The 18,296-nt window shown below is 43.9% G+C and overlaps 1 protein-coding gene across 2 annotated transcripts in view; it reads left to right on the forward strand.

Annotated features, from left to right (window-relative positions):
- Positions 1–18,296, forward strand: part of KCNK17 (potassium two pore domain channel subfamily K member 17) — a 32,620-nt gene that overhangs the window by 3,856 nt on the left and 10,468 nt on the right. The window contains exons 1-2 of one of the 2 annotated variants that reach the window (XM_075089134.1): positions 1,105–1,391; positions 14,213–14,327. In XM_075089134.1, the coding sequence (XP_074945235.1) occupies positions 1,170–1,391; positions 14,213–14,327 (337 nt within the window). In that variant the 5' untranslated portion in view covers positions 1,105–1,169. Of the gene's footprint in view, positions 1–1,104; positions 1,392–14,212; positions 14,328–18,296 lie in introns of those variants that run through there. The other variant, XM_075089135.1, reaches the window with a different exon arrangement.

Here is an 18,296-nt window from a genome sequence, read left to right on the forward strand (position 1 = left end):
GCCGTCAAATTCTGTTTTGCCAAGCTCACAGAGTTCATTGCTATGGCTCAGTGGAAAATGCAAAAAATTGCTTTTTTTTTTTTAGGATATCGCTACCTTTAAACTGGAATTGGTCTATCCTTTGCACATTAAGTTTTGCGTCTTGCTAGTAAAATCATGAGTTTATGAGAGTCAGTTTAAAGCACATCCCAGAAAAAACATAAATGAGAACATTATCAAAGCTGTACCAGTGGGACAATACCTGTTCAAAGGCTGCCTTATTTGTAATAGTACAAACACTCCCCTGGCAAAATAAAAGGAAAAAAAAATCACAGGCAGCGTGAGAAGACATCACCACCTGACAGCATATAAAGGCATCCCGGTCAGAAATTTACTGGATTTATTCCTCTTTACCTCATATTCTGCAACAAAATAGGTAAACCGCAAACTTTTTATACAACCAAAGTGATTTGTTTTTCTACTGGTGAGAGAATAGAGAATATTCAGTGTAGTCCTATAGAAGAAAAGAGTTAATCAGGTCTCATGTGCTACCTATACGAAGAAAGTGCTCCCATCTTTCATAGGAAAACCACAAATTATAACAAGACTGTCACAAAGTTGCTACCTTAATTGTTTATGTTGAAAAGTAGTTATCAAAGCCACCTGTTTACTGCCTTGTAAATTATCTTAGCAGCTGCATGAAGGAGGAAACTAGATTTACGCGAGTTGCTGTGACAAGCTGGTTAGATGAGCAGCTCGGCTTGCTGGGAAAGGAGTTGGGTAGCATCCCTCCAAGGGGCGAAAGCAGCTCCCGCCCTTGCACGGACACGGGCGGTACAGAGAAGGGAGCCTTAGGGCAGTTTTGCGCTCCGGAGAAGACAAGTGGAAAGCGGAGCGGTGCAGGAGGAGGAGGAGGAGGAGGAGGAGGAGGAAGGCGAGGAGGAGGAAGGCGAGGAAGGCGAGGAAGGCGAGGCGGGCGGGCGGGCGGGCGGGCTGCCGCAGGGGGAGCAGCCGGACCAGCTGCCCACCTCAGCTCTGGGCTTCCCTCCGCGCGGCGGAGGGTGGGAAGGGGCAGGCCGGGGGGGCAGGCCCGGGGGAGGTGCTGGGGGCCGGCCGGGTGCCCTGCCCAGCCCGGCCCAGCCTTCCTCCCGCGGGCGGCAGCCTCTTCAGCCCCGGGAGCGTCGGGGCCGATGGTGGCGGCGGCGGCGGGCGGGCAGCGGCGGCGGCGGCGCTGGGGGGTGCCGGTGCTGCTGGTGGTGTACGTGAGCTATGTGGGGCTGGGCGCCGGCGTGCTGCAGGCGCTGGAGCGGCCGGCCGAGGTGCGGGCGGCCCAGCGCCTCCTCCAGCAGCACTGGGAGCTGCTCGCCAACCACACCTGCCTGCAGGGGCCCGCCCTGCAGCGCCTCATCGAGGTGAGCCCGGGGGGCTGCCGGCCCCGCCGCCGGCACGGCAGCGGCCGAGGGAGGGACCGAGGGGCCCGGCCGGCTGGGGGCTGCCTTCGTCCGGGGGGCGGCGGGGGGGGGGGGGGGGGGGAGGGCGGTGTGTGGTGACAGCAGCAACCTGACTCACTGCCTGCCAGTAACTGTTTTTAAAAAAAACAACCCCAGCTGAGGCTCTCTCCCTACCTGCGCTTCTGCGCGCACATCGTCCTGCCCCGAAGAAGCAGCCCACGGCGTGGCAAAAGCGGGCAGCTTCGGCGGCGCGGGAGCGCGTTGCGCCGGGTTGCCCTGTGCCTCCCGGCAAGCCGGGCTTTTCCTGAGCCGGGTTCTCCTGCTGCTGATACTTTCTCCTGCCCTCCGCCGTCCTTCCCCCAAGTTGTGGCGTTGGAGACTCTTTAAGCGACGCGCCCTGACAGAGGGAGGGTAGTGGCAGCGTCCCCCACCTTGTGATAGTGACCCGGGGCTGGCTGCAGGTGGCCTCGCTTTGCTGCTGGGCTTAGTAAGAGCGAGTTGTAGCCTATGGTATCCTACAAGGGGTAAATTCTACTGTAAACGCTTTGTCCTAGTAAGTTTAACTGGTTTCTATGTTAGTGTCAAACTCTTTCAGTTTTCTACTTCTTTTATAAAGGGAAGTGGAAAAATCCTGGTGACACCACTTAGGTACATCCTTAAAAATGTTCCTGAGGATACTTGCCAGACAGTTGCAAAATGCAAAGCAGGGCCAAATGCAATCTTATTAAAGTGCAGGTAGATGCGTTTTATAATACAACCATGAGCAAAGTGGGGTAAATGGGTTCTCTCCTTGTTCAATTTTTGTCTGAAAAAGAAAAAAACTTCAACACTGAAGTGACCTGACTACTTACCCAAGCCAGTCTAGTTCAGTAGGTGCCGGTGGTTGAATATGTACCGCTTGCTTTGGCGCATCTGCCTCAAATAGATGTTGCCAAACAAACAAAAAGTATTTTTCTTTTTTAAAAGCAGTGTTTGTTGCTGGCTGAAACTGTGGTAGTTGGCCTCTAGAGTACAAAGGACCTGAAAGGGACTTGGATAAGTGTGTTCAGGTTTTTTCCTGCCAGGGAGAAAAACACAGAAACTATCTTGTCAGGAGTTTCAAGAAGGCCCTGGCAGACAAACCTGTGCTGATAGCCTATGTCAGGCTCTCATCCCTTGACTTTCTGGATGGTAAATCCTCTGTGGCCGTCAGTGCTATGTTGAAGATATGTTATAAATTTGGGCCCTTGAAACCTACCGTGGTATCTACTCTTACTGTTAATATTGTGTGCTGTGTACTGTGCTAGCTGTGGAATATAAATAGGGAGAAGTGAGAAATGCATGGGAAGACCAGTCTGGCTCTTCCTAAAGGCTGGTCTGACCTGAGCTTCATTCGGCACTGGCCCATTGAACAGTGGGCACTAGGCACGGATCTTGCCCTGGGCTTGAAGGGTTTTGGTTGATGAATGACAATAATGAGGTGATAGTAGTAGAGAGAAGATTACGATCACAACTGAGCAGGTAGAAAGGTCTTTCTAACGTTCTGATGGTTTGTTTTACTGCAGGGTGACCTCTGCTAACTCTTGATACTGCTTGGTAGTCAACGGAATAGGCCAGCCACCCAAATCCCCTTAGACCAGACACTGTTACAATGTGCAGTGCAAGTACTTAATTGTGACCCGAGCAAGCTCTAGGTGAGGAGATGACGAAGTTTTGTTTCATTTTACAGAGTGTCTGTGCATACCTTCATGCTTTCAGAAACCGTAGTGTGAGTTTGAATAGCTTTGTGTGTTATTTTTAATTACTTTCACAGTGAGAAATTAATCTTAAACAGATAATCCTCAGGACTGCTTCTTTCCTACACTCTTTTCTGATTTCCTGTAGGGCAATTGCTTGGATACTGTAAGTGCGCTCAAAAAACAAGATTTTTTTGGTGCAGTAAACTGTTATTGCAGTAAATTGCACAGTTTATCAAGCAATGTCATCACCTGCCCTCTTCAGATAACAAACTTGTATTCTAGATACACAGATGATTATGTGCTAATTAAGGAAGACCTATAAAGTCTGTGAAAACATAAAGCAGTGTGTGAATTTTAATTGCTTTAATGTTACTGGCAATTCCTCATTGTTTTCTTACAGCTCTTTCATCCTAGATAATTCTAAACTCTGTTTATTTTTAAGTGTATAGGGGCCAATATGGAATAAAATCCTAGTTTGCTAAGCAATGTACAAACATCATTTTACAACCTGTTTATCACTTAGTTCCTAGTAACCGACCAGGAGTGGAAATCCACTGTTCCAGCCCTTGCACAGATGGAGAGCAATAGAGAGCTCCTGCTTTGAGGATCCAGCAAGAGAGCACGGCGTGAGGATGGGCTGGAGGAAAGGAAAAGGCAAACAGGCCATGCTGTGGTAGCTGGACCAGTGAATTCTCCTTCAGTAACTTCTGTGGCTCAGATCCTTTCCAGGGAAGAAGTAATTTTCTAGTTATCGAATGAAGAGGCAAAAGGAGATGGAAACAGAAGACCAACAAAAAACCTGAATGTTAGAGGAGGAAGTGTTAGGAAGTGTGTGACATCTGTAGTGGTGGGTCCCTGCTTCCCACAGCTGTGTTTTCTGCCTGGAGGGACTGGCTGGCTCTTTCCCTGCAGGATGCTGAACAGTTCCACATTTCCTAAATAGTTGAGGGTAGCACATGCGAATGATTTACATATAAGCAAACAAAAAACACATGCTTGAGTGTTTATACATACATATATGTGCGTATGTATATGGGGAAGACTTTGCATTTTTCTTGGCTGTCGTTACTTAGAACAAGGACAGCAGGGGGGACAACAGAGGGACTTTGGCCACATGTCTCTCTGCTGTGCATCCAGTAACATCTGCTCGAGGAAGACATAAGTTTGCTTTTGTTGACCCATCTAACCCTAGGCTATTTTTCTGACATTGTATACAGTCTGTGACATGAACATGTGTTTGTGACGAACAAAATCAAGAGCAAACGGTTCCTCAAGAGCCATTAGGCATTACGCAAAGAGGGCAATATCTGGCTTTTTATTATAAATTCGGTGGTGTCTTCACATGCCAGAATTACTTTCTGTGAGGTCACATCAAAGGAAGCTCTCAATGATAAGACTTGCAGAAGATGGAAGCAGGTGCAATGATAAGGCAGGTTTGTTGAGGCAGTATACCCTCAGTACAGTGAACAGTAGCTGGACTCAGATGGGGGGGTAAAAAAAGTACCTAAGAGTCTCTCTCCAGGCAAAAATTATGTTGGTTCTAGTCTTGAGAAGTGTCCAGGGAGTAAGGCTGCACACAAAGAAGGTACTTTCTGTATTGCCGTATCTCTTAGAGCCAAGACCCTCTCTGACCTTTTAGGGGCAGGGGACACCTAGACACACTGCCCAGCATGATGCACTTCTAGTGCATAAGTGTCTGTTTTACTGCCTAGGGTGAGTGTATATATAGTTGTGCTCCAGCTGAGCTGTCCTCCAAACTCACTCCTTTTCCTACACCACTTTCAGTGTTTACAGGCACCAGTGTAGCGATAGCTGTTGTACTTTTCAGCATCTCGCTAGTCAGTTCATACGGCCAGGCTTGGGGAAGTGCATTTTCTGAGTTAGGCTATTACCATGTCATCCTTTTCATGCTACCCTTCATTTTTTGCTATAAACTTTTTTTGTATACATATTTCCCCAATACAGCTGTTTTCTGTATTTATTGTATTGTTCTATCCACTCTTTATTATTGTAGCTGCTATTTAAACCCAGTTACTTACATAAACCGGGAAGGAGAAAATGAGAGCTGAGCTAAATGAAATAAATTTTTTTTTGTCTAGCAAGATTTAAGGTGTAGTGAAAAGGATGTAACTCTAAAAGGCAGGCCATAAACTCAAAGCCTGCAGGTGGATCTAGATAGTATTATCTCCAGAGTCAACAGCTAGAGCTACACGGAGAGGTTTAGTTCATGTTTACAAGACCAACAAGATACCACGTGACTGAAAGATCCTCATCAATACCTTGGCTTGCACTGACACTGAACCAGCAGAGATTTGTGCCAGCTGTCAGGAAATACAACCCTGCAAATACAGTTTACTAAAATCGTCTTGCCTACAGATGATGCAGCAGCGAGTGACTATTAAGAGGTGAGCGTCAGAGATCACCTGTTGGTGATAATGGACTTTAAGGAACAGCATTGGCTCTTGGTATTGTGGAGCAGTGACATCTGGATAGAACCCAGTTTAGTCAAATATCCATTGGCTAGTCACAGGTGAAATGGGGTTGATCCCTTGTAGTCGTTCTTTCCAATTTCCTTCTTATCAAAATATACTACTACTTTGGTTAAGTTATAGCCAGTTTGTTCTTTGCCAGACCTATTAGTTAAAAAGAACTATGGATACCTTACCAAGACCGTGCATTCTGTGCTTATGGTACCCTATTATAGTATACCTCTGACAGTTGTTGTTAAAGAGAAGTCTTTATTCTATAAGGCAGTAGGTTAGCACTCTATTGTTGGACTTTTTGGAAGGTGAGGAGAAGACCTACTGATGAGCTGTTGTTTCTGGTTAGTTGACTCACTCCTAGGTCTGGTGGTCAAGGATATAGCATCTAGTACTTGTGTTTAAAAAGAGAAGGGGGCAAGGGGAGGGAAGTACAGGAACCTATTATCTCTTTAAGCAGAGCCATATAAATCGTATGTTCTTTGATATTATCAAATTCTTAGTTACAGCTGGTCAGGCCTGGTGGGAAGTAATGAGTAAGGAAGTGTGGCAAGCTGGAATGAACTGCTAACTGTCTCAATAATCTGTCCAGGCAGGTTTGAGGCACTACTAGCAGTGGATATCTAACGACTGGGAGGGTTGCCCTCTAAAAAGAGAAATGGCAATTCTTGTCAGTTGTTTGAAGGTGTCGGTTACTCCTACAGGTTCTTGTTCATCATACTCTATCCTTTTTAAATGCAACTAAAAGAAAACTACTAGAGAAAGAGTTTCTCAATTTTACAAGGATGATGCAATTCAGCCTGTTGTACTCTGTTCTGTAGATTATATAGTCAGTTCCCTTCAACAGGCCCTACTTATTTCTGTTGCAGCCCAGCTCTCAAGTTAAAGGTATCATTGGGGTTTGGGAAGTGATTGGAATTGAGCAATCTTTGTCCCATGAATCATGCTACAGATTCTTCTTTGATATAAAAGCTTAATTTTCAGAAAAAGTGCTAGTGGCTTAGGGTAGCACTGGTTGCGTGATTACTGTACTTACTAAATCTCTTGCTCCTTTTCTGTTGAAGAGTAAGTCTAGATGAACTCTAGAAACTGTAGCGCAGGCCCAGCTGCAAAGTAAAAGTGCTTTTCACGGAATCACAGAATGGTAGGTGTTGGAAGGGACCTCTGGAGATCATCTTGTCCAAAGCCCCTGCTTGAGCAGGCACACCTAGAGCAGGGGCACAGGACCGCCTCCAGGCAGGTTTTGAATGTCTCCAGAGAAGGAGACTCCACAACCTCCCTGGGCAGCCTGTTCCACTGCTCTGTCACTCTCACAGGAAATAAGTTTTTTTCCTCATGTTTAGCTGGAACTTCCTGTGTGCCAGCTTGTGCCCATTGCCCCGTCCTGTCATTGGGCACTATTGAAAAGAGCCCAGTCCCATCATCCTGACACCCTCCCTTTAGATATTTATAGGTATTTATGAAATCCCCCCTCAGTCTTCTCTTCTCCAGACTAAACAAACCCAAGTCTCTCAACCTTTCCTCATAAGGGAGATGCTCCAGTCCCCTGATCATCTTTGTAGCTCTCCACTGGACTTGCTCAAGCAGTTCCCTGTCCTTCTTAAACTGGGGAGCCCAGAACTGAACACAGTACTCCAAATGTGGTCTCACTAGGGCAGAGTAGAGGGGAAGGATAACCTCTTGATCTGCTGGGCACACTCCTTTTAATGCAGCCCCAGATACTGGGGCCACAAGGGCACATTGCTGGCTCATGGTCAACTTGTTGTCCACCAGCGCTCACAGGTCCTTCTCAACAGAGCTGCTTTCCAGTAGTTCAGCCCCCAACCTTGTCTGGTGCATGGGGTTATTCCTCCTCAGGTGCAGGACCTTGCACTTGTTCTTGTTGAATTTCATGAGGTTCCTCTCGGCCCAGCTCTCCAGCCTGTCCAGGTCTCGTTGGATGGCAGCACAGCCTTCCGGTGTATCAGCCACTCCTCCCAGCTTGGTATCATCTGCAAACTTGCTGAGGTTGCGCTCTATCCCATCATCCAGGTCATTAATGAATATATTAAACAGGACTGGACCCAGAACAGACCCCTGTGCTGGTAGGGTTCATCTAGTTTGGAGGAACTGGTACCAATGACATTAGCAAATGTGGCTGGGGGAGGTGGGGGGGAGCAGTTATTTGTTCAGGTCTCAGGTTATTCAAGAGACATGAAGTTAGGAAAAAAGACGGATTCCACTGAATTCATAATGCCTGCTCTTCTTTCAGTCAGAATTCAGATATGTTTCCACTCCAGGCAAGGACAAGGGGTCAGAGCTCATGGATGGGAAAGGTGTGATTCATAATCTATTTTTTAAATTATTTTGAAGTTATTTGACCTTTGTCCTTGCAATCTGAGACGAAGGTTAATGTTAACTTTTTCTTCTGATCTACAGCTGGTGTTCTGTGAGACATAAATGAATGTTTATGTACCAACATTACACAGAATTTCCAGGACAAAAAGCTTATGTGAGTTTATATTTTCACATTAATCCAAATAGTTTGGTGCCTTGGGAACAGCTCCTTTTCCTCACTGATAGATTGTGAGGGTGAGGAGATAAAGTGTCTGAAGTGAGGCAAACAATTTTCAGGAGGGCACATACTCCCTGGAAAAGTGGATTTTTTTGTGTATGAACATATAAACATCAACTAAACTTGGGAATGAAGGTTCTTGCCCCAGCCCACTTGCATGCTTTTGCCTTCCTTGAGAATGGCTTTCAAATACAAAGGAAATAGTGCTTTTGCTCACAAAAGTGTCTCAAGATTACTGTGAACTCTGTCCAAAATGCTATAGTTCAAAAGCACAGGGCAATGGCAGTGACTGGAGCTGTGGTTTATAAAAGGGTCATTTATATGACTACCTACATGAGACTTTCCTCCAGAAAAAAGTGGTTTGAGTCTCTTTCTTTTTTTTCTTCTCCCACCCCCTTCCCCCCCCATAAGAAATTGTGTGCTTGAGAGTCAGGAGTTCTTATGGAGATCCTTGGTAGGGTCATAATCTTCCCGGGCTTCACTTCCCCCTTTTCACTTTATATCTCACTATTGGTATGGGAGGGGCAGATAGATTAGAACTGGTCTGATTAATCATTTATATGAAGTTTTATTTTTTGCTGTGAAGATTGTAGAAGAGAAGCATAGTGTTCTGAAGCTAGTAGAAATTGCAAGGGAAGTAGTGTCTCAGTGTACGTATATACATGCATTCATTCCTTAATGCTGATCTTAAATGACTTTTTTTGAAAGCTGTATCCAAGTCACATGTAGTTGTGACTCAATGCAGAGGTGTAAGACAAAATTTTTAGCTGGTGTTAAGGAGGTCAGAGTAAATAGTCACCTTTTGCAACACCTGGTGATCAGAAGCTGTGCTGCAGCCACAGGCTGGTGGTGGGGAGGCCCACATGTGATAAGAGGGTTTTAGAAGAGAGGAAGAGTGGAGAAGAGGAGGCCAAGGGCAGACCTCATTGCAGTCTACAGCTTCCTCAGAAGGGGCAGACGCTGATCTCTTCTCTTGGGTGACCAATGACAGGACCCAAGGGAACGGCAGGGAGATGTGCCAGGGGAGGTTTAGGTTGGATATTAGGAAAAGGTTCTTCACCCAGAGGGTAGTGGAGCACTGGAACAGGCTCCCCAGGGAGGCAGTCATGGCACCAAGCCTGACGCTATTCAAGAAGCACTTGGACAACGCCCTCAGAGATATGGTGTAAATTTGGGGTTGTCCTGTGCAGGGAGAGGAGTTGGACTCGATGATCCTTGCGGGTCCCTTCCAACTCAGGACGTTCTATGATTCTAAGTGTGTAAGCTGAGAAAGCTGGGAGTTGCCCAGAACTGATAACACAGCACACGTTGTAAATGAGAGACCTACAGGTATGGGTGAAGGACAGAGTGTCTCCGCAGCAAATAAAAAAGAATAAACCTACATTTTGCAGGGAAGAAAAAGATGTGACTCTCAAATGTCAAGAGGGAACTGAATTCTGTAGGCTGAGTTTGCATTAAGCTTCTAGATACTTAAGTGGGTGTCCTGGTAGAACCAGCAATCTTACTCCTTTGGTTTTTATTTTGGTGGGGTTGGGGGTGTGTTTGTTGTTTGTTTTTTAAACTAGACAATATGAGCAAAAGAAATCTTTTTAGTGTAATTTAATCGTGGTTTAATTTTTGCTAGTATCACTGTAGCTACATTGGCCTTGTTGGTGCAAAGCTGTGTAGGTTGGTAGTACTTTTCCAGGATGGATGAAGCATGCAGTATCAATCATTTGTGGAAGTACAGACCCAGAGCTGTGAAGGGCTAAAAGGCAGTCAGGCTGATGCAGTGATTTTTTTTTTTTTTTTAATTCCAGTAAGGAAACTGGGACAATGTTGTGTTTGAATGCTCCTGCAGGAAGAACGAGCAATGATTATGCTAATAGAGAGTAGAAGAGAAAGAAAGAAGGGGTATTGCCACTCTAAAATAAGTTTGATAAGTCGGAGATATGTCAGATAAGGGAGTTGGCAGAAATCCACAGCTTCCTCAGGGAGTTAACAGTGAGCTTAAATTAAAGGAGGGAATTCTCTGCAGAAGAATGCACAAAAGTAGGCTTTGATTTGTACTGCAATATAATATTCTAACATAAAGTGGGCATCTGCAAGCATTAGTTTATGATGTTCCTAACTGAAACTTTAGAGTCTGTGGTTGAGCAAAACAGAGCTGGAGGCCAAATGTGGGTATTCTGGGGCATGTTTTTTCACAAAGGAAACGGGGCAGACATCTGCATTTAAATATGCTACTTCAAATGGATGTCATACTGTTTTTTAATCACTAGCTATGACAATGTTTGACCATGCAAGTAGGCTTTGCATGGTGTTATCAAGAATAAGAACAGCTGACTTGATGAGAAAAATGGGGCAGCCTGCAAATAAAGCTTCATTGACTCATGAAGGCCCAAGAATCTAAAGATCCAAATTTATAAATCCTATAGCAGTTACAGTAGTTTCCACAGAAACTTTTATCTGTTGTTAAAATGATACAAGCATTGTCAGCTAAAATGTAGTAGTGGCTGTGAACTGTAAATTACTGTCATCTTAGAGGGGTGGAAGTGCAGAGAAGTGAAGTTATACTGTATAGCTTGTCTGTCGGTAGAAACCAAAGTGGAACTGAGTTCTGTTTCTTTCTGATCACTCTAACCACCCATTTCCTTCCTGTTCTTATTTCAGTTGCACACATGACCTTTCATGTTCCCAAAATGTCAAGCCCAAGCTCTGCAATTTCAAGATTGGTTGTGTTTGAGCAGCTGGTGGTATTGACTGGCGTCTTAGCGCAGGCAGGTACCTGCTTTTGAACACTGAATTTGAGATGCTGCTTCTTCTAGGTGCCTTTTAATGCATCAGGTTTTGAAGCAGACACCGTATAAATATAAATTAAGAGAAAAAGAAAAACCCCTGGAATGTCACCTCAAAATCAGTGTAAAGCAAAAAAAAAACCAACTCTCTGGTTCTCAGAAAGGCAGGCTAAGGCAACCAGCAGATATGACCCAATGTGTATGATTCAGTCCATCTTTAATTAATCTTGAACCCACAGGCCAAAATATACTTCAGGTGTTTTTGAAAATCAGCAGCAAGACACATTGGTGCCTTTTCAATGGGAAAAGCAGGGAGAATTCAGCTGTTCTGTTAGAGTGTTTATTAGCTGGGGTTTTCCTGTGTTTTAACAAAAATTATAAACCACTTAATTTTTCTATGAAAAAAAGCACTACGCAAAAGCAGAAGTCTAGAGGAACATATTAAATTAGGGCAAGTATACACTGCTACCTTCAGAACACACTCTCAGCCTCCAGGAGTCCAATGACTTCCTGTGCCAGAAGCAATTTCTGTGTATTAATAGCTATTTGTGGATTTGTCTTCCATGAATCTGTCTCTGGGTTCACCTGTAGGAAGGCAAGCTCCATTAGTTCTACTGTTCTCAGAAGAATCAGTCTTTAATTTTCTATTGTCATTGTCACTGTGTCTCAAAGGTTGATTCTAGACACTTTTTTACTTTAAACAAACAAAAAAACCAAACCCAAAACAAACCCCAGAACAAAAGCTGGTATCCTTACATCCACCCTCTTCGAGTACTCCCCTTAATTGTAGTATCAGTAGTTCTTTCTTCCTGGGAGTGTCTGTTTATTCAAGTGGCTTTGATTTGCATGAGTATTCACTGGTCCCCATATCAGGCTGTGACAGGCACGGTGGATCTAATGGTTATGATGCTATCTGGATGTCTGATAACAAGATTTAACAAAGAAATGCTTAGAGGCTTACTGCTGAAGGCTCTTGAAGACCCACCACAAATATATTAAGTGCCTCAATCCCAGAAACAGAAAACAGCTGGCACGCGCGAGGCTCAGTGCTTGCTCTTTGCCAGTGGGTAATGGTTACATGGTACCTTCCTTCCCATTGAGATGAGTGCAGGATCATCATGCCCTTTAGTGGAAATGTTTTAGCCTATCTGCTGGCTCTTAAGAGAAACGCTGTATTTCCTGGCAGTTGCAGCACCTCAGGGAAAGTTACAACTCTGAGAGGCTGGGCTGTTATAAATCACTGCAAAGCTGGCATGGGTGCTCCCAACTGCTCAGTCCCTTGGTCCTAAACCACGCAGAATGGAAGTGGTGCAATGACATGAAATTAAACATTTAATGACTTGGTTATTGCTGCTTGCTTCTTAGGTGATGTCTTGTGTAGGCTGCTTATTTCCCCTTTCCACATGAAGAAATTCTGTTTCTTTGGGCCGACTCAGACACAATTTCTTACAATCAATCCTCTTTAGTTCCTAAGTGTTTCTGGCTTTAAAAACTTCATGTCCTGTGTAATGTTGTCAGCTGCTGAGCTTGCATCAGCAGGACATCAGGCAGGAGAATGGACAACAAACATTCTGCATTTGTTGGCTTTTTGAGTCTATCTGATCAAGCTGATAATAAACTTACTGGAGAGCTGGCCTGTTGCCGTTCCAGCAGGCATATACACGTTCAAGACAAATTACGTGGAACTGCAGAGGCCACAGGCTACAGAAGCAAGGGTTGAGAGAATAACAAACATACTATTTTCAAATGTAACCACTAGTTTCTGGAGAAAAAAAAAATATAGGTCATCTGTATAAATTCCCAGTGTCTCCCTTGCTGTATGGTTTAGTTTGGGAGCTATTTTATGTTTGTGGGGACTGTGATTCCCGATCAGGCCATTGTCTGCAGAAGTTCTTACACTTCTTAAACCAGAGGTCAATAGAGAAAGGTCAAAGCCTGCATCCCATACAACCTGACAAACCCAATGTAGATACCAGCCCTGAAAGAAGAGTGGGGGGGCTGGAGGAAATTACACACAACCTATTCAAAACAAATTCTGCTGGAGGCTTCCTCAGACAACCTTTTCTCTTTTTTTGGTCTTTTGGTGGGGTGGGGCTCAATTTTTTTTTTTTTTTCATGTCACTTATGCTGTGTATTAATTCCTTCTGTGAGTTGCCCCATTCAAGTTATAGCAACAATTCACAGAGGGAAGCATAATGTAATATAGCATCTGGTATTTGGCCCTTTTCAGAGCAAGTGCTTTCTGCTCCGTCTTGTGCAGAGAAGAGCATGTTGGCAGATTTTAACAGATTATAATGTGACCCTGAATGGTTTAAATTTACTTGTTATGCATAAACTAAGATATTCTGAGAGTTCTACTATCAAAATACGTGTTGATCTCTGAGCTGCTCCTTGCTCTAAGTGTGAGAACTGGTAGCTCTGGAGAAAAGATAACAGTCTGTGTAGTTAAAGTGCTGCTTGGGTCTCTGGAAACAATTTTAAATTCACAGCCCTGTATAGTATTACATAAATCACTTACAAAATGTTACATCAGTAAAATGGGACAAAGCTTCCTTGCTTTGCAGGCTTGAAGTGTTGGTTTGCTTGATGGATGTATAAATTGCAACTTCTGTGTAAAACTCACAATTGATGCAAATCTAGCCTGAGAGATTCCTTTTGTTATCAACGGTGAAAGCTGTATCAGCAGCCTTATTGTTAGGATAAGGATAGTATTATGTGGTATCTGCATGTCTTTCTCAGAGGTGATGAATTGTATATATTCTTGGCTATACTTTGCATTCAAGGATCATCAACTCTCAAGGATTCTTGGTCAGTACATGTGAAATGTTTAGTGTATGAGCTGTGATTAATGTTGTTTGGACACAGTCAGTTCAATGTCATTAACCTTACTGGCATGAGAAGGTATAGTCGGACGTGGGCACTGTTAAAACATCTGATATCTTATTTTGGCATAACTCTGTGCACTTCAGCATAGTGACTTCTGAGTCCTTCCCAGGTGGATCGAACAGAATCGGGCATCATGCTAGCCTAGTCCATTTATTCATATTTATAGTCCTGATGTGGAGACATATTGCCCAATACTAGTAGACTGGCCATCCTGTGTGGTCTCTGTCTCCTATATCACACCATATACATTCCTCCCCAGTATAGGTAAGTTGTAGTTTGTGACTTTATCAGCCAGCACTGGGAATGCCAGTCACGTGAACTTGCCGTAAGGGGGTTTGCAGGATCTCACGTTATTGTCTCTTTGCAGGGTATTGTCCAAGCCTACAAGAGTGGCATAACCCTCCAGGGAAACACCACTAGCCTGGGCAGATGGAACTTCAGCGGGTCTTTCTTCTTCTCCATCTCTGCAATAACAACCATTGGTAAGAGTCCCCTGCTTTCAGAGCTGCCTCATAGGTGGGAAAGGAGCGGGAATGAGGACCTGTACTACCAGATGCTGCTCCAACTCTGTGGGACTTAAGGTAGCTTGCCTATATCATGCAATAGGTAAACACCCATGAACCTAGCCCTAGAAATGCTTTGTCAGTGCCAGCGCAGTGCAGTAACGATCTCTAACTAATTAGATACAGGGATAATTAGCTCGGTATGTATCCCTAAGTTACACAGCTTTTGGGGCCAGAAATTCACGGTGCTGCACTGCCTGTAGTTCCCCAAGCCTAGTGCTGGCTGAGAGATGTGAAGGGAATTGTGCATTGAAATGAGCTTTTCCCCATCACAAGGAGAGGGAATGATTTTGACAAACTCTTAATATTGGCTGTTGAATATTTGGAGGCTATATTTATGAATTATTCCTTTATATTACTATCTGTGTTGGATGAGAACCTGCTCATTTAGGTGAAAGTCAAACAGCTGGATAAATGAAACAATTCAGTTAAGTCAAGTTTCAGCAAATGAGTAAAGACAGCTTAATAGGGAAGGCAAAACAGGGAATTCATTCACCACTTCCCACGGGCAGGCAGGTGTTCATCCATCTCCAGGAAAGCAGGGCTCCATCGCGCATAATGGTTACTTGGCAAGACAAACACCATCACTCCAAACATCCCCCCCTTCTTCTTTCTTCCCCCAGCTTTATATGCTCTGCAACATCCCTTTGGTCGGTTGGGGTCAACTGTCCCAGCTGTGTCTCCTCCTAGTTTCTTGTGCACCCCCAGCCTCCTCACTGGTGGGGTGGGGTGAGAAGCAGAAAAGGCCTTGACTCTGCGTAAGCACTGCTCAGCAGGAACTAAAACACCCCTGTTATCAACACTGTTTTCAGCACAAATCCAAAACACAGCCCCAGACTAGCTACTATGAAGAAAATTAACTCTCCCAGCTGAAAAGCTATGAAGGAATGATGGGAATAAGCGGGGGTGGGGTGGGCAGGGAATGGAAAAAATAAAATGTATTTATGCACAGTGTTACTAAAGGCAGATGCTGTTACTTATTGTCAGTGCATGTCCCCATTCCCCAAAACCATTAATAACTTGCCCTAACACCTTTTTTTTACTGTGTGACACAGTATTATAAAAACCGTAGTGGGGAGAGTATGGGGAGAGTATGAGGAGAGATGGCTGTTGAGTTTCAAAAAACCCTCATGGGTTTCCTGATTTGTGTTGAATCTGTCAGCTCTCCTCAATAATAAGTATATTTTTAGATCAAGAATTCTCTTGTGCACCCAGATGGAGCATTCTTTTGATTTCTCTGATCATTATTAGTGATACATTGACTTCAGAACATTAAGCCCCCAAATGAGCTCAGAGAGGTTTTTTTTGCATTGGGGTGGTGTCATCTTCCTGTGACTCAGTACATCCTTCTGCCCTGCTCTTTTGCACATGTATTGTTCTGGTTGGGAACTACGTTTGATGTGTTGTACTACCAGGTATGGGTTGTACCAGATGATGGCAGTGGAGGCGCATTAGACAGGGCCACACAGGCTGTGCATTTCCAGCGTAGAGCCTGGGCAGTTCCTTCCAGCCTTTGGTACAAGGCAGAATCTGCTCAGAGCTGCTTTGCTTGCCTCAGTAGTTAATCTTGATCAGTTTCTAAGCTGTCAGAGCGACTCTGTTTTACCACAATGGATTTAAGTTAAGGACATTCAGGAAGAATCAAATTTGTCATGTTAAAATATATGGGTTTTTTGTGTTGACAGAGATGTAGACTAAACATTTCTGGCTGTTACTCCATGAAAGTCTAAGGTACTCTTTTTCATGGTGTGGGTTTTCTTTTTTTGGTTTCTTTTTTTTTGTTGGCTTGGTTCAGTTTTTGTTGTGTTGGTTGTTTTTGTTTGTTTTTTTTTAAATAAAAACTCCTTTCCCTGATGGCTTGGGGCTGGGGGGAGGTGTAGGGAATGACTTGATAGCAGGGGACAAATAAAAAGAACCAAATATTACAGCGTTTTCAATTTTCTGTATCTCATAGTTTTAAAGCTGATACTGTGACTCTAGGGACTTGTTCATGTTTTTTTCAGTTGTGGAGTTGAGAATGCTGTACAAGTTGCCTCTGTGCAGAGAACTTCAGACAACTGGGCCCTTGATTTTGCTTTTTCAAGTTAAATTGTTAATTGCATACAGGTTAGTGTCTTAACACTCTGTTGATAAGTGTTGTAGAACAGGAAAATACAGATGGTGTCAGAGCCTCACCTTGCGTCTGTTACCCATCCTTTTTATGCAAGTTCTTGAGATGGTGCTGGTGTAGCCTCGTTGACCCAGACATCACTGCAAGACTGAGAAGGATAATTGATGATGTCAAGTAAAGAGGCAAAGTCCTTTCCAAAGAACTCAATGAAGTTCAGAGGAGTGATTCACAGTAGGAAGCTTCATGTGCAGGGCACGGCTATGCAGTAAATGACACAGTTCAGAAGGTTTTTTGAGAAGGGTTTGATGAGGTTTTCATGTCCTTGTGTGGCAAGGAAGAGCTTATCCCAGGCTGTAAGTATGGAACAATTGAAAGCGGGTCCAGCTTCACAAGATTAATGTATAGTTAAAAAACAAGCCCTTCTGTCAAATTAGTTCAGAAAGGATGGTGTTAAAATGGTAACAGAGAAGAGACGTTCTCAGGAATTTAGGAGTACTACAAAAAGATTTTGTTGAAGAATCTGGGTGGACTCTACCTCATGTGTTCAGGCTGCTACAATCCTTCATCCTGTTTGTCACTTCCATATTTTTTCTCTGCAACTAATGCTATTCGTGCCTTGACAGCCTCTTATGCAGTATAATGTCTTTGTGGCTTTTGCATCAGCTATTTTTTTCTTAGTCTTCTCAAACAGCACTGCCAAATCCATTACCACTTTTACCTTCATTGCTTCCCTTTATGAGGTGTTCTTTCCACTCTGTCCGCTTCTGTTTTCTGCTTTAGGTGCTTTGACCCCTTCAGAAGGCTTGGTTTCTCAAGTCTTTACCAGAACACTCTCTCACTGGGATACGGGAAGGGACATTATCTTCTTTTCCCACTGATACAGTCTTGAATCCTCACATCTCCTGTTGCAGCATCTTCTGTGCTGTACACAGTTTTTTCCAGTTAAATGAGCCTCATCTATTTCCATTAGTGATTGAAAGCAGTATACAAATTTTGCTGCTAAAAGCAAAGTGTCCAGCCTGCTGGTTAGAACACTTGGTACCCTAATGCCAAAGGTTTAAAGAACAGATTTGTAAGAACAAAAATCTGTTGTTTAAAGAAATGCCCCAAAGCCTACTTAGTTTTTGGCCAATCTCATAATTTGAATGGAACTGCATTTATACCTTTTGATCATGTGGGATGGGCAGCCCTGGACTTCTGCTAATTCATTCTTCCCACTGTTATACTTCTGTACTTTCTTCATTGCTGTCTCTTGCATGTCATGTCATCCCAGATCTTCTATGTTAAATCATTTTCTGCAGACGTTTCCATAGGAACCCTCTCTCTTCAATGCCTTGAAGAATCATCATCAGAGTTTCTTTAGAGCTCTAGTACTAAACATGATTAAAGAAAGAGAAGGTAACTTGCTGCTGGTTTTATCTCTCAGACATCTTTATCCCTTGCCTACACAAAGTCCCCCTTTCTGTGTTTACTCTCCTAGTTAGTTTGGACTAACAGGGAAGAGGTCAAAGCAAGTTCAGAGTGGGGCACAAGATGAAAGTTCCTAAAGTCAAAGGATCACAGGGTGGTATAATTTCAGAGAAGGTGCTAGGGAAAGGATTCTGCATAGCTTCCCACACAGTTCCTGATATTCTGCCACCACTATTGATTTTAAAATCAAACTGTTTAACTTTTTTTGTTTGTTCTATTCATAAAATTGAGATGCCGATGCAAGTACTAGGCCTGCTTGGGGCTTCCGAGTCCTGTTTCTGTCTCTACCACAATTGGGAGGCCTTAGC

The sequence above is a fragment of the Phalacrocorax aristotelis genome, chromosome 3, assembly GCF_949628215.1.
Source record: "Phalacrocorax aristotelis chromosome 3, bGulAri2.1, whole genome shotgun sequence".
Lineage (NCBI taxonomy): Eukaryota > Metazoa > Chordata > Aves > Suliformes > Phalacrocoracidae > Phalacrocorax > Phalacrocorax aristotelis.